Source organism: Garra rufa, chromosome 16 (genome assembly GCF_049309525.1).
Source record: "Garra rufa chromosome 16, GarRuf1.0, whole genome shotgun sequence".
In the NCBI taxonomy this organism is placed as follows: Eukaryota; Metazoa; Chordata; class Actinopteri; order Cypriniformes; family Cyprinidae; genus Garra; species Garra rufa.
The window spans coordinates 2,445,316-2,463,065 of NC_133376.1; the positions used below are offsets into that span (position 1 = coordinate 2,445,316).

At 36.1% G+C, this 17,750-nt stretch overlaps 1 protein-coding gene across 1 annotated transcript in view; it reads right to left on the reverse strand.

Annotated features, from left to right (window-relative positions):
- The window catches only part of rps6kal (ribosomal protein S6 kinase a, like), a 39,418-nt gene extending 21,956 nt beyond the window's left edge, over positions 1–17,462 (reverse strand). Inside the window, exons 1-3 of the mRNA XM_073820014.1 lie at positions 17,227–17,462; positions 7,694–7,750; positions 135–251 (exon numbers count right to left, since the gene is read on the reverse strand). Of these exons, the coding sequence (XP_073676115.1) occupies positions 135–251; positions 7,694–7,750; positions 17,227–17,292 (240 nt within the window). The 5' untranslated portion in view covers positions 17,293–17,462. The remainder of the gene's footprint in view (positions 1–134; positions 252–7,693; positions 7,751–17,226) is intronic.
- Between the last annotated feature and the right edge of the window lie 288 nt (positions 17,463–17,750).

Here is a 17,750-nt window from a genome sequence, read left to right on the forward strand (position 1 = left end):
CTTCACAAACACTGCATTTACAAAATGAATCATCCTAAGACAGATGCTTTGTTCTCTCTGTTGTACCAAACCGTGAATTTTGTGCGCAGCCGCAGCCCTACGGTTAACACGCATGAAGAGAAAGAATCACAGACCTTCCCAAAGGAGCCTTGTCCCAAAACCTTGAGCAGCTCAAACTGGCTGGGATCGGCCTTCTCACAGCCCTCCTTCACATGATGAGTGATGGGAATCTCTTTATAAGCGCCTTCGTCCTGCACAAACACACACAGACACGGACACACATCACCACAGTTTCAAAACGCAAAACACAACTTCAATTCAACTGCACCAGCTGTAGATTCTGCTGACGGACAACTAGTTTGCGTATATTTTAAACAGCATCCAGTGTTGGGGAAAGTTACTTCTAAAAGTAATGCTTTTCAATATTGAGTTACTCCATAAAAAAGGAACTAATTACGTTACTTAGTTACTTTTTATGCAAAGTAATGCGTTACATTGCATTTGCGTTACTTTTTAAATCTGGGCAGGGCTTGCTTGTTTGTTTTTAATATAAAAAGTTCTATTTTTGTCAAATGTAAAAGCCTTTTCACACCAAAACCTCAGGCTTAGAGAAAAGTAAATCTCCATCTGTACAGTAGACCGCAGAAGAACAAATGTTGAAAAAGTAAAACAAATGTTAGATTATCTTGAGTAATTTGTGCTTATTAGTATGGATGAATTGGATCATCGAAGGTCGGCAGCAAAGACATCGGTTAATAAAATGGGATTAAATACATAAAGGATATTTGTATTATTTAACATTTAATTATTGCAGGTTTGTGTTGAATTTCAGTGTTTTTATTCACTTTGAAGAACACTGTATCTGTTTTTTAGTGAGTGAGATGAATTAATGCATGTTCACATTTATTCTAGAACTAAAGCAACATCTTACTCACAATTTCTCTCAACATGGGGACAGAAGAGCTTTTAATCAATAAATGAGGGGAAAAGTAACTGGCGTTACTGATTTGAAAAAGTAACTCAGATATTTTCTTGTCAATTAAAAAGTAATGCGCTTCTTTACTAGTTACTTGGAAAAAGTCATAGTATTACTTAACTTGCGTTACTTCTAATGCATTACCCCCAAAACTGTCAGCAACAAAATGGTTTTCTTAAATCTTAAACAATTTATACTGGTTACTATGAACTTTATCCAGCATATCATTCAGGTTATCATTCAAAACATTTTTTAATATGGCTTAAGTTTCCCAATACTTTTTGTGGGACCTCTGCACATATATCACAAGTCAACATGTACACCATTGCTGCAAGTCATTTATTTTACATAAATTATAATAATTTCAAAATGAATCAATTTGAAAACACAAAATTCTGTGAAAACATTTTCAGAGAAAGCTTTTTCATTGATTATGTTTTATAACCGGGGTCGTCAACTGGTGGACTTCGGTCTGAATCCGGACTGCGAGATGTGTCCGTGCGGACTGAGAAGGCTTTTGACAATGAAATAAAAAATACCAAACGCTAATTTCTAATAAATAAAACTTTAATCAAGCACATCAGTTTCAGCGTTTGGGTGCAGTCTTCCATGCAGCGATGAGAGCAGAGATCGGCACATTGCGCGCAGACAGATGAAAACAATGGCATTACGTTGGGGTTACGTTGCAATATTGTGAAGATATGTTTTTTCTATATACTGTATTTTTATAAATATTTATGTTTGAAACCATGAAGGTGAGCCAATGGATAACACACAAGCAACGTGAAAACTGCAATTTGTGAAAGTAAAAACTGACAGAGCTTTCAGCATCTGACGCTATTTAATTCATACAATACTTGATAATAATTGTTTAACTTAACCCTCATGTGGTGTTCATGTCATTTTTGACTGGAGAAGACTTTCTTTTTCCTGAAAATACTAGTTAATGTTATCGCATTGAACTGAAACTTAGTGACTTTGTTCACAGAGACTATAACAACTTGTCCACATTTTTTATTTATTTATTTTTTACTTTTTTTTATTATTATTTTTTTTTCACCTTGATACACCTATGGTGTTCCCGGTCAAAAATGACAGGCCTACACAAAATAGCTTATAAATCCCTCGTTATGCTATATTATCCCCAAAAATTGGATTCAATCTTTTTATCAACTTGTTTTCTTTCAATTAGGACTGGTTTTGTATTTCATTTTCAAACGGTTTAATTGTAGGAGTCATTTATCCGAGCTCCTGGTCATTGAAAGTGAATGGGGGAGACTGAAAATTAGAGAAAAATTTAGTTGTCATGTTTATCATGTTCACATATGTATATGTGTGCTTGCAGACATAGAGCCATTGGACATGTGCATGCATGGATACATGTATGCCACACACACACACACACACACACACACACACACACACACACACACACACTATTTTCTGAAAGAAACATCCTTTTTCACAGTGATAAAAATTTAATCTAATATCCATTCATCAATCTGACATTACCACATTCGAACACACACTCACACACCTAAACTCACACTCACGCACAAACTGGCTGTGACTGCAGTGACCCTGCTTCAAAAGAATCTCTCTTTCATGTTCTTGTTTCATCACACCTTCCAGACAAAATAGTATGACATTTTGTTTTGGAACTGTGATGTTCTCATTTTTTTACTTAAAAAAATTAGATGCCTACTCTCAGATAAATGAGGCCCACAATTAATTAGATGCAAATACAAATATAAAACCAGTCCTAATTGACAGAAAACAAGTTGACAAAAAGATTGAATCCAAGATTGGGTGAAAATGTGGTTAAATGAGTGATTTATAAGCTATTTTTTATAGGCCTGTCATTTTTGACCGGGAACACCATAGGTGTAATAGGATTTTGAAGATCACATGAGGGTTAATATAAGAATTAGTGATCGACCGATATTGATTTTTTATTCCCGATACCAATTATTTGCATGTTTATGTGCCCGATAACCGATATTCATAACCGATATTTATTTACTATTATACTTCTGTTTTTGACACAATGATTACAACACCACTGAACTGAACAAACCGTTTTATTTATAACAATCACTGCCTCCTTGCAAACTGCCAGCCCTGGCAATGACTGATCGAAGTAAGTCCATACTTCACTTTGCTGTCTATTTTTTATTTTGGTCATTTAAAAAAAAAAAAAAAACACATTTTCTGTGTTAGCTGGAATAACACACTAGTTGAGTTAAAACGAACACAAAATGTGTTGTCCTTAACTAGACACAAAGGTGTGTTAAGAAACAACACAGGCTGTGTTGTTTTTAACACATCCTTTTTAAGAGTGTAGAAAACACCATACTACAGGACTTTTTTGTTAAGAATGAGTTTATTTTTATAAAACCAATTCTGTAATGAGTTAAAGTCTAACTGTAAAGAGGACTGAATATATGAAGTATCAGAATGAGAAAAATAAATAACAGTATCATCTGCATAAAGCTGAATAGACGAATGTAAGCAGATTTTGGGAAGGTCGTTAATAAATAAACAAAAAAGCAAAGGACCTAGGGTCGATCCTTGGGGAACACCCTTATCAACAACCAAGTAATCCGAGTTTTAACCTTGAAATGAAACATATTGTCGTCTATTATGAAGATAAGAATTAAACCAAAGAAGAGAGTTTTGATCAAAACCTATAGAATGTAGGGCTGTCGCGGTTAAGGCATTTCCCTTGCGGTAATTTTGAGCAGCTCAGTAGCGCGGTATGCGGTATTACCGCCATATATATATATATATATATATATATATAAAAAATTGTGTGTAGGCAGTTACAATGTAAGGTCATATTCAGAAATCAATAAACCGAAACTAAATCGCGTTGATATATGAAGTGAAGTAAACAGTACTTACATAGAAACATAGCCAGAAAGAAATGCAAATTTTGAAGAAAAATGTCAGACATACTTAGAGGCTTTGCATCTGAAATCTTCGTGTAGGCTATATAACAGTTAGCGCGCACCCTCGAGTCTGACAGGACAAGAGACTTTCTGTCAGTATTTCACCTGCGTGTTCTAGGCGAGCTGTCAGTCAGTGTAGTTTCATTTTTACGCCACAAGATGGAGGCAAGAGACCATCTTTGAGTAAGTCTTTAAACCGTTCATTCAACTATACGTTCAAAAACGCTTATTTATTCAAAGAGAGAAGTAATGAAACACAAAGTTGAAATCACTTTAACTTTAATCACCACTTTTAAAGGCTCAGCTGACCAGCAGAGCATCGATGTTAAGACAGAGATTTCACTTTCCTTGGACATGACAAGCTAGTTTCACATACATACCTGACTCGGTCTGAAAGACAGACGCAGGTAATCTCTCTCTCATTCGCTGTCTGTTTAGGCTTGTTAAGTGCATATCTACTGAGCCTCATAATAAACACATTATGTTATCATTACTAACTTATTACTAATTTAATATTCAGCGCACAGGCATTAAGTAAGAAGGGCAAATCCTTAGGAAAAAAGAAAACAGGCAAATATCGCGGTTGCTGCGGTTGTTGCATTCCTCTGCGGTTATGCACATCAATAGCGCGGTATTGCGATATTGCGGTTATCGCGACAGCCCTAATAGAATGTAACTTATCAAGCAGAAGATAATGGTCCACCATATCAAATGCTTTAGAAAGATCGATAAAGATAGCACCGGTAGTTTGACATTTATCGAAAGAAGTAAACAAATCACTGGTGAATTTCATTAGAGCTGTAGTGGTAGAGAAATTAGGTCTGAAACCTGACTGAAATGGGGACAAAATATTAAACTTATTCATATAATTGGATATTTGATTGAAAATTAATTTCTCAAAAACCTTTGCTACAGTACAAATAATAGAAATTGGACGGTAATTATTCAAATCAGATGGGTCACCACTTTTGAAAAGAGGAATAGTCTTAGCACATTTCCATATGGAAGGCATTGAACAAGAAGATAAAGATAAATTAAATAAATCAGTCAAAGGACACATTAAGATGTGAGAAGCAAGTTTAGCTTCCAGACCATCTGGAACTATATTCTTTTAACCCATGTATTGCTTTAAAAGTATATTTTACTGAAAGAAAGTAGCTGATTTAAACAGCCACTAGAAAAGAAAGTATCAGAATATTTAATAGTAGAATGAGTACCTATGGAAGTAAAACAATTATTAAACGCATAAGATATCTGAATAGGATCAGAAATATGCTCATTATTGATTATTAGCTCATTTAAAGAGGTTAATAAATATAAAATAAATATAGAATGTCTGTCTTCAAGCACAGGAGTCATATCAACTTTGCAGAAATGTAACTTAATTTTAAACTACAGTTTTATTAGATTTATAAAGCTGTTTATAAGCTATAGAGTGAATGGATGGATAATGTTAATTTACTGAGTAATATTCGGAAATATTGAAATATAACAAACAAAACATCGTTTTTATTGCATTTCTGATATATCACAAATACGTTTTTGAAAAAAAAACAAAAAACGTTTTTGTCGTTCTAGATTATGCAATGCGTGCTGACAAAGCGCATTCAATTTCTAAGTTATATTTATTTAGAAGATGTTTATTAGCGGGATGATGGTTATATAGTAAATGTTAATATAATTCGGGGTGTTTTAGTGAATCTTGTTAAAAGTTATATGGGGTGGCTGTGCTGGAGCATTTCATGAGCATCAACCCGGTGAGTGAACAGCAAAATGGAAGCCACTTCACGAGACGAATGATGAGCATATAGACGCTCAATAGTGGCTGTATTTAATTCAGGCAAAGTTACATCTTTCTTTTTAACAGGATTTGACAGATTATCTTGCGTGACTCTGTGAGTTCGTCTTTATTTCTTAGAGCCAAGCTGCATAAACTACATATCAGTCATTTATGTAATAAATCTAATTTGTGCATTAATAGCTGTTATGTTAAATAAAGTTTCCTAAATATCAGGGCTGGGTATTGTGACCAATTTGGCAATTCGATTCGATTCTTATTTTTATGGTTTCTTATTTTTATTCGATTTCGATTCGATTCGATTCGATATCGATTAGCTATCAATATTTCATTTAAAATGTTAGTTTTGCAGACATGGGATCCATATTTTGATATAAATTCTGGTAACTGAAACTCTCCTACTTAAGTTTATTACAGAAATACACATCTACACTAATAATAGGGTGCACACAGTTGTTTATTTTAAACAACTTTTATTTTAAATGAACACTGTAACAAGAAATCATAAATATGTGCATCCATTGTACACCATGTAAACAAACTGCAAAATGCACATTACTGTAAAAAATAAAAAGACTGTAAATGTGCAACAGTGAAATCTATTAAGAACTTCAAACATGTTTAAGAAATAAAACATTTCTCTAAATTCAAAACGTTCAAAACAGGCCCATCATAAAGCCCTTGTCTGAGTATACAAAACATTCTAACTGTCCATAAAACTAACAGTTCTTAACTACAGCCTAATCATTTTTGATCACCAGATTTTTCTGCAAAAAAAGCAGCTGATCAACATGTTCTGATCTGATCTAAGGCAGCTCCTTTGCGCTGTGATTAGATCACCAGCGGTTGAGAAAACTCTCTCAGCAGGAACACTAGTGACACCTTCAGGACGAGAGGTGAATATTCATATCCTCTTACGTGAAGCACGTGCATTAAGAATCGATTCGGGGATTTCCTGAATCGATATCGTTGCGTTAAACTGAAGATCGATTAAAATCGGAGAATCGATATTTTTTACCCAGCCCTACTAAATATAGCAAAGAAAGTAAATACTTCACCTGTGCATGCAGCTGTTGTTTCTCCTCAGACGCCGTTCTGCAAGGGCGATCATGCGCGTAATTCTCAAAACACCCACAAGATGGCGCCGTTTATCGGTATTACAAAACCGATAATGGAGAAATGCTTAAATATCGGGAAAATATCGGTAAATTGATATATCGGTCGATCTCTAATAAGAATTGATACTTTTGACTCTTGAAGGCTGAAATGTGGAGTTTATCATTTAAGAAATATTTTTGTTTTGTGAAACCTGCATTTGAATTGTAAATCATGCTTTTTACAGTCATTTTAATTATTTATTTATTTATTTCTTCATTTATTTTTGTGCAGGTCTTAAGTCTAGAAATTAAGCTTAAATATCCTGCAGGTACCCTGGTCTCGCAAAAACCATAAATAGTTTTTATATATAATTGTCTGGACCTCAGCTGGTGAGGAGGGTTTATTACTGGACCTCGAGCCGTTTTAGTTGAAGACCCCTGTTTTATAACATATACTATTTTTTTTTTTTTTAACTGCTAACATGATCTAATCGCTAACACACCCTGAGCACATGTGAGTTATTCCTCTTATCAGCAAGACATATCGACAATATTTCATATGGGCCAATGCCGATATTTACATTTGAAGCCATTTTGTACAAAAGTACAAAATAGTCTATCTTTAGCAGCATTGTCGGCCGATTCTGACATCAGTCTGATAATATCGTGCATCCCTATTATCATAACCCCTAACAGTCTATCAGTGGACAAGTTCTCTTTGTTTCGTCTTGCACTTAAATGACTTAAAATGCCAAAACTTTAAAACACCTGCCGATTATAAACATTTGTGACAATGATGGTCAATAAAAACAGCCCATGTTGAAACACTGATCTCCAGTCAGTGTAATCTGAGCTGTTCAGAGATACTCACACAGTGTGTGTAGGACTCCTCCTCCATCGGCTCATCCATCATCTGATGCCCATTCAACTGAAACACAAATCACACACAGCACATCAGGCTTCTCACAGTACAACATTACATCCTATTAACAATTAGTTATTCAATGTTTTTTTTTCCTGGATTAGACAGTTAATTCTTCTTAATAAATCTAATAACTTTATGATTAATTGTTTCATTCACTGGTTAACTTACCAATAAAGTATAACTAACTTCTGCCATAAAATTTTCACATTTTCATTCAAGTATTTTCTGAAAATACTTTATTTAAAAACAAAAAATCCCAACAAACACAGAAAACAAATAAAAGTGACAGGAATAAAGTGAATTTATCAGTAATGCAAATGTCAATGAGTCCAACACAAATTCAGCCCAACAATGGCTAATGCTGATTATAAATACACTCCATTTTTCTTATATATATGAAAAAAACGTTGCCTTTAACATTTCTGTTTAATAATTTATTAGACAAAGTTGTAAAAAAGATGACATAATTAAATGTAACTGTAACTAGCAACAACAAATAGAAAGTTGTGTCAAATGGCGCTCTTGATGCTGCCAAAATAAGTCACAATGATATAAAAAAATCCCATCCGCCAAAAAAAAAAAAGCCCATGGCAATAATTAACAACAACTAGGGCAAATATCAGCCAATGCATCAGCCTTTATTATGTGACCCTGGACCACAAAACCGGTCGTAAGTGTAAATTTGTCAAAATTGAGATTCTTAGGTCATCTGAAAGCTGAGTAAATAAGCTTTCCATTGATATATTGTTTGTTAAAATAGGACAATGTTTGTCTGAGATACAACTATTTGAAAACCTGCAATCTGAGGGTGCAAAAATATTTAAATATTGAGAAAATCACCTTTAAAATTGTCCAAATGAAGTTCTTAGTAATGCATATTACTGATCAAAAATCAAGTTTACATATTTATGTTAGAAAATGTACAAAATATCTTCATGGAACATGATCTTTACTTAATATCCTAATGATTTTTGGCATAAAAGAAAAATCAATCATTTTGACCCATACAGTGTATTTTTGGCTATTGCTACAAATATACCCCAGCGACTTAAGACTGGTTTTGTGCTCCAGGGTCACATATATTGGTTGACCACTAATACTAACAATATAGCTATAAAATAAATAAAAATAAAATACAACAGAACAAAGACACAAATAAACAATGCTTTAAGTTTTTCAGGCTGGTCTCTCCCTGGGCAATAGAAACGCCATTGGCCAGTTAGTTTTTTCTTTAGGCTGCATCTACATTAATCCAGGCACATTTGAAAACAGCATTTCTATTCTAAAATGCTCTCGGTCCACTCTAGCGTTTTCAAAAAGTTTCACATCCACACCGAAACATCAGAAAATGCCACCTTCAGCTTTACTGTGCATGCATAAAATATAATACAAGCTCAGGGAGATAATACAGACTCAACAGACTCGCTCTATTCTCCTGGCAGGATCATTTTACTTTGCTAAATCTCTCACCATTCACTGATGTGTCCAGGTCATAATCATCATCATGTCTGATCTAAACACAACTGTCATCTCTGCAGGACTGTGATAAAGCAGCAAACCAACAAAAGTACAAAATAGTACATCTTTAGCAGCTGTGTGAAAACAAACAGCATACAGGAGGCACAATACCAGTATAGACCAGATAGATATCTATCGGTATAATATGCATCACATGACTAAACATGTGCCATTGTTTTCAAAAGCCTCAGTTTTCACAGCCCACACTACAATGTGAAATAGGTGTTTTCAAATGTACCCACTTTGGAGAGCATTTTGAAAAGCACTGTTTCTCAGAGTGGACAGAAGGCCAAAATAGAGAGAAAAATATGCGTTTTCCAAACAAAAACATTAATAACTTAAACTAAAAAAAAAATAATGGGCTGCTGGTGGTGCTTGAAACATTTAGTCATTTTAAAAATACTACTACTATATAGAGGTGTGGAGTATGTATTGTCTTGATAGTGCATGCTTTATATATGTCTCATGTCAGCAGCAAGGCCATCTTCATTGTGAAAATAGTATAGCAATAGTCATACAATTAAGAAGAAGCTATTAAAGACTAAAATGCATTTAGTTGATATAGTGCATGCTTTCACTGCAAGATGTAGTCTAATAGAAACTAGTCAGATTGAGCCCAAAAGGTAATATAATAATGCCTCTGTATCTGTTTTATATTTCTGAATGTGACAAAGTTAGACAACAGCACATCAGCAGGCAGCTGTTTTTCCTGAATATCAGCATGGTTTCTAATGGGACTGATTTGAATTCAGTAAACAAGTTAAAATTGTGAGTTGTGATTGTAGACAAAATATTAAATCTAAAAAACAAAAACCAATTCATAAATGATAATAACAATATTATTATTAAAATCAATGGAGCAAATTTCACACCTTAAAATTCAGAGTATGGCACTTCACGATCCAATCCCGATTCTTCAAACGATTCTTGATCTACATTTTTTCCCCAATTATTTCTTCTGTTGTCCAAATTAGGGATGTGCAATTATTAATCATTTGGTTTCAATTTCGATTTCTGCTTCAAACGATCATGAAAATGCAGTAATGGTGAGGTGTAAAGGCATTTTGTCAATAAAGCCAGATCTGTGATTAGCCGTAAATCTCCAGCACCTGTTTTGAGATGGTGCAGCATGCAGTACACAGAGCCGTAGTTCACTTAGAAGCTACGCCTAATCGCGTTCATGATCGTAATCGATTTAATCGAGCGATCATGAAATCGAAAAGAAATCATTTGCGATAATGACAGCTGTTTGCATTGCTTCTCAGTGAAATACGGCGCAGTGTAAAAAATGGTGCTAGATCTCAAAGCACGTGAAAATACCACATTTGATAATATTTTTACTCCAAACTTACTTCATAACGTCAGCCAAGTGTTTGAAATTAATCCTTCTGTGAAATGATGTGGCTTCTTACACATAATAACGCACAGAACATAGTTCATAATAATCTAAGCAGTCATTAATGCATTGCATTATAAGTATACATTATTATAATGAAAATTACAATAATACGATTTATATACATATACAATAATTCGATTTATTGAGCAGCCCTAAGTAATGGAGATGAAACTATTATTGCGCCCTATTCCGCCCCCTTTCCAGTGGTGCGCATGCTCTCCTCCATAAAAGCCTAATTTCACATGCAAATCGGCAAAATCATGTAACGTGACTTTCATAAAACGGGACGTGCTTGATTTATTAATGTTTCTTTGATGTGTTTTTAATAATAAAACTTGCACTGTTCTGTGTTTGCGCTCAGAGACGGAGCAGAACATGGACAGGTAAAGATATCTTTTAGCTCAAGGTGCACCTAAACGGTCAAATACACGCAAAAATATTTCAAAAAGAGGCACTTGGTGATTATTGATGTAAACTCTTGTCAGTTATGTCCTAAAGGATCAGAAACAGTTGTGAATGAGAATCTGTGTGTAACAGTATATTGGATCCGTGTTGCTAAAGCGGCAACAAATAATATTTCTTCTGTCGTCTCTGTGCCTAATATTAATAAAACGTAAAAATACAAAGAGAATTGCCATCTTTAAATAATCACAAATATAGAGTTGTGGACCCTATCATAATCATGTTATATAATCGTGTTTACAATATTAACCAAAATAATTGTGATTATGATTTTGGCCAAAATCAAGCAGCCCTATAGTGCAAATACATCTTTACAACTTTTATCTTTTACATTTTAACAAAATGTCAAATTGCCATTTCTATGCTAACAATTTCACAGTGACACAAAATCTCACAGAGACTTACGAGACCAAACGACTAGAGAAGAAAAATCACTGTTGTACAGTGAAAAACAAAATAGAAATAACAAAGAATAAGGTTGCTGTTCTTTCTCGGTGCTCTACTTTTTCTCTGCATGTTTGTGGCTGCTAAATTCCAGCTACAACATCCACTAGGTGATGCTTGCTCACTTGGTGGATGTCATGTCCGATGCAGCCCAATTAATAGTAGTAAGCATCAAAATGTTTGAGGACACAATAGAGGACTTTTTGAAACAAATTGTTTGCAAAAAGCCTTGAGTTCAGCCACACTAATGTAATCATCAAATTACAAATACTGCAAATGAATTAAGCATATTGCAATGCATGTTTCACAGTGAATCGTGCCACTCGTGTGTTCATTTACACAGCTACAGCTCACGATATCAGTGTTTTCAGAGTCTCACAGCCATTCTGTTCTCCATCTCTGCATCTGCTCTCAGTTTGAGTCACTTATAACGTGCCTTTGGGAAAGCAATGTGTGCCACCCATTTCATTTGTGATGAGAAGTGTTTATAAACCTGAAGAGCTCCCTGTGTGTTCGGACAAAATGAAAACTTGATGGTTTAACATCGAGCTGCAGCAATTCAGCAATTAATTACTTGTTATTCTTTTTCTTTCTTTCTCGTTATTATTTTCTTTCTTTCTTTCTTTGTTATTTATTATATAAATATTAACCCTTTAGGCACCAGGGGTTTTTTTTGGAAAAATTCTGGATTCTGACATCAAGATTTCAAAAGCTTGTGGCTTGAAAGGGCTTAAAGATAGAGATCTACTGTAAATTAGAAAAATGTTGGGCATGACCGAATGTTTATGTGGGGTGTAAATATACTCATCTAATTTGCATATTATGACATCATCATGGGGGCGGCATTATTGAATTTCATAATATTCAGGAAATAGTAGATATTGAATTGATGTTTTTTTTGATGTCATTCCAAATGATCAGAAAAGAGAAAACCAACAATAAAACTAAATTATTACTTATTACTTCTGATTGCTGGTTTGTTATTACTTTATTACTATTCGATATAGTGTATGTGAATAGTAGCCAACTGTTTGATCATTTCATAAGTAATATTCAGGAAATAATAGATAATAAATGGATGTTTGAACTTATTTGCATGTTTTTTTTTCTTTTATCCTCATTCCAAATGATCGCAAAAGAGAACACCAACAATAAAACTAAATTATTACTTATTACTTCTGATTGCTGGTTTGTGCTTTGTGAACACTTTGTCGTCTTGCGCGGCGGCACCACTGCGATGCAAAGATGTACCGGGAGACGGGCGTCCATTAGACGGCTGATCGTCATTTCCAAAAGGCAAACATTCCCCTTCAGAGTCAGAATCGGCAAATAACATTTGCAACGCATCCTCGCGGTACAACTTTTTAAATCAGCCTTTTGGTGCTTTTCTCCTCACAAATCTGACAATTCACTCAGACGCTATGAACTGTACTGCTTCCGCATCAATGAAGATCGCTCACTTTCTGTTATTTTCTCCACCATTTTAAATAGGAACATGACGTATTTTTGGTCTAGAATCGAAGTACTACATGTCTGCCATCTACTGGTAGGGAATACAAATGAGAAATTAAACCGTATTAGGAAATACAGTCTATTTTAATAGGTATGACGTCTTGTCGCAATTCTGCGACTTTGGCGCTTAGAGGGTTAATTATGAGAAAACGTTTGAATAAATTAAAAGATTATTAGCAGAAGTTACTGTTATTATTTATTAAGAGACTAACTAAAGAATTCATTAACTGATAAGAAAATAATAAATAAATAAAAAAATAATTAATAGATTCGTCCACAATAAAAATTATCATTAGCTGCAGCTATAGTTTAACATTTAAAAATTAATAAACTGAGACAAATATTAGTATGGTCATTTCATATGGAAAAATAATTGTAAAATGAATTAATATTGCAAGCGTAATATTTCTCATTTTGTCTAATATTTTTATAGTAATAAAGTCAGATTTACAGACACACACCCCCAGCAGCCGCACTATCAGCACTGGCGCTCCTCAGGGTTGTGTTCTCTCCCCACTGCTCTTCTCTCTCTCTGCACCTCTAAAGACCCCTCTGTCTAGCTCCTCGAGTTTGCAGATGACACCACACTTATTGGCCTCACTCAGGACAGTGATTACAAACAGCTTACAAACAAGAGGTTGATCAGCTGGCTGTCTGGTGCAATCTTAACAACCTGGACCTCAACATGCTCAAAACATTGGAGGCGATTATAGACTTTAGGAGAAAGCCCTCTGCACTCTCTCCTCTCACCATCAAAGACAGCACTGTGGCTATAATGGAGACATTCACGTTCATGGGCTCCACCATCTCCCAGGACCTGAAGTGGGACACTCACATCGACTCTATTGTAAAAAAAAAAAGGCCCAACAAAGGTTGTACTTCTTTCACCAGCTGAGGAAGTTCAACCTACCACAGGAGCTGCTGAAACAGTTCTACTCAGCCGTCATCGAGTCTGTTCTGTGCACATCAATAACTGTCTGGTTTGGCTCAGCTACAAAATCAGACATCAGAAGATTACAGAGAACGGTTCGGACTGCAGAGAGGATTATTGGTGCTCCCCTGCCCACCCTTCAAGAACTATATACATCCAGAGTGAGGAAAAGAGCTCAGAAAATCACTCTAGATCCCTCACATCCAAGTCATCCCCTTTTTAAACCTTTGCCATGTGGTTGGTGCTACAGAGCCCCAAATACCAGAACAACCAGGCACATGAACAGTTTCTTCCCCCAGGCAATCCACCTTATGAATAGTTAAAATGTTCCTGCCATTATGCAATAAAAATATGTGCATAAACTTTATTTTTATTTGCTACCACCTACATCCTAGTACAGGTTCTCAACTTCAGTCCTCAGGGCCCTGTTTCTGAGTCTGACACACTCAGTTCAGTTTATGGATCTGTCTCCTAATGAGCTGATGATCAGAATCAGGTGGGTTAAATGAGGGAGACATACAAAATGTGCAGAGCATTGAGTTGAGAACCACTGTCCTAATACATCCCAGCATCTTATTCTATTCTATTTCTTTTTCCATCATAAACAGCACAACTGTATATACAATTTATTTTTAGTTTTACAATTTATTTTTATTTTTTGTCGATTTATATTTACATATGTGTGTTTTTATTGTCATATCATTTATTGCTTGTGTGTTGTTGTTGTGTCTGTGTACTAGGGCTGGGCGATAAATCGAAAGCGATTCTAAGGCGCGTTTAGTGAATGAAGCCGGTACTTTGATTAGTAGTAAATCTCCATCACGTGCGTTCAGCTGCGTTCAGCTGGAGTGTTCAGAGGCGTAAATCACTGACAAGCTACGCCTAATCGCGCTCAAAATCGAATCGAATGCGATTTTTAGCGCGATTTGGCGTAGCTTGTCAGTGATTTACGCCTCTGAACACTCCAGCTGAACGCAGCTGAACGCACGTGATGGAGATTTACTACTAATCAAAGTACCGGCTTCATTCACTAAACGCGCCTTAGAATCGCTTTCGATTTATCGCCCAGCCCTACTGTGTACACTGAAACAAATTCCTTGTATGCACGAGTATACTTGGGAATAAAGTAGGGATGCACCGAATGTTCGGCAACTGAAATTATTCTCTTTCAGTGTTCGGCCAAATGAGCCAAAAGGCAGAATAAATGATAGCGAACTATGATGTGACGCGATCAAATAGAGGTGTGCGCTAATGCAGCAAACATGTGGTCAGTGTGGAAGCATTTAAAACTGTCTGAGAAAGACACAAAAATCATTCCGAGCAGCGACAGCGAGAGACTGTTTAGTGTCACATCGCATGTCTTCATGAGAAGAGAAAGGTTACTGTATGATGACTGAAATCATCCATTAGTCAATCAACTCCAGAACGTTCTGTTGTCTAATACACCAGACACCAATTGTGTTTATTCTGACAGCAGCTCCTTAGCCAGGGTTCAAAGACCAAAGATGACAATCATTCACAAATCTGCTGCTGCCAGCAAAAACTAGCACTGAGCTCTTCTTGTGGGTTTACCACTAAATAAAAGTCAACATTCAGAAATGTTAGTATTGTCATTTTACTGTTGTTCTGTCAAATAAAATAAAAAAGACAAAAATAATGATAATCATTCCAACAGCTCTATTAATACATTTATTCTAACACTCTTCTTTGCTCAGCAAGGCTGCATTTATTTGTACATTAGAAACACATGCCTGATTCAAGAAGGGGGTCTTAAAAATGGCCAAAGAAATTAATTAATTAATTAATTTCAAGTTCAAATTGTGTTTTGTTGGTAGGCTATAATGAACGTTAACAATGTTCAGTGTTAAATAAATGTTTTTAAATGGTGGTTTTGGAATTTGAAAAACTTTTTTTTTTTCTTTGAAAAGCAAGACAAAACTCTAAAAAACAAATATTGGCTATTTCATTTATACAATGGTGAAAAAATTTGCAAAATACATGAGGAAAAAAACACAAAAATTGGTAATCAGCCTTCGGCCCATTGTGCAATTTTGTTTGGCTTCGGCCAAGTATTTTCATTTCAGTGCATCCCTACAATAAAGCTCTTTCTGATTCTAATACACAATCACAATATTTTCACAACAGAATCTTTAAATCCTTACACAAAATGTACAGCAAGCCTGGCTCAGGAGAAACCCAGAGGGAAAAAAATGACAACTCAAATTTTTCCCCAAATCGTTCTACAACAATATCAAAATATAGACTGACATTTTAGACCATTACCATGACTATATTATATCTGGCCCAACCCTACATTGTTACTGTTCCATTCTGAACTGGAAACGTGATCACAGAAAAGCACTTTAAGATATCAGCATCAGTCATAAATAACATTGGTCCACCAGTAGTCAGTCAGTATGAGAAAGGAATCAAATGTTTACAGCAGACACATACAGATAATAACAGTAAAATCCTCCTGTTTATAGGTAATTCCTCATTATAGCGTCCTCCGGTGAGGAAGAACAATACTAAACCACTGCACACAATATTATGACTACACTCCCACCAGAATCACATCTGATTCCTGCAACCTACTGTTTAAAATACACAACTATTTCATAAAACATTTGAGCTTTTCACAAAAATAGAAACCCAAGCACCGACCTGCCTTACAGAAAGACAAAATAACTGCTAAAAACAAACAAACAGACGGATATTTAGTTAGCTGGAGATTTGACAACAGACAGAAAGATAAAACTGTAGCATCTAACATCTTTTGTGTACAGATTCATGTTGACAGATCAATGAGTGTGTGACTAGCAGACATTAATCAATGGCGTTACATAGTTTACACTGACACTCGCGTGTGCGCGCTTTAGTCATGACTCATAAGGTGAATCCGATCAACAAGCGCAGGCTAATTATCATCACCACACTCACGCGCTCGTGTTTTACACACCTCACACACACGCCGTCCCTGAAGGGAGCATCGTTTGCTTTAGTGTTGTGCAGGATTGACCAGCAGCAGCATCTTTATCATCACATGCTAACAGCTCGAGCTAACGCTGGCGTCACGCGAGTCTCCACACTGCGCGCGCGCACCCGCGCCACAGGGACACAGGCTCGCGCACATCACCGAAAAAGCACAAAGCGCTCGTTAACGTCACCGATAATCGATAGCGGCCGGTGAACGCGGTCATATAGGTGACATACCTCACTGCTGACGCTCTGCACCTCCATTTTGCGCGAGGACTCCTGCGCGGGGCCGAAGGATATCATGTGGTTGAACTAGAGGTGTATTCCGCGAGGCATTTCTGCGTCGTGTGTGACCGTTAAATGCGCGTGAAAATCAGGTGACGCGGGCGATTGGCCGGACCATACGAACCGCGCGGGCCGCTCCGCTCGCCTATTCGCACAAATATGGCTGTCTCTGTCCGCGCCAGCTGAAGACGGCAGCGCTGACGTCACCGTGACGCAACCCGACGGAGGATTTCCCCATCGGAGGCGCGCACTCCCTTTAAACAGCATCCTGAACACTGCTGCACTGGGGGATGAACATATAGACAACACACTGAACACATAGTTCACAATGAAAAAAAAAATACTATGGAGGTCAATAGGGACCCAAAACAGTCAGGTTAGCCACATTCTTCAAAATGTCTTCACAAGAAAGAAACTCAAACTGGTTTGGAACAACTTGAGGGTGAGCAGATGATGACAGGATTTTCATTTTTGGG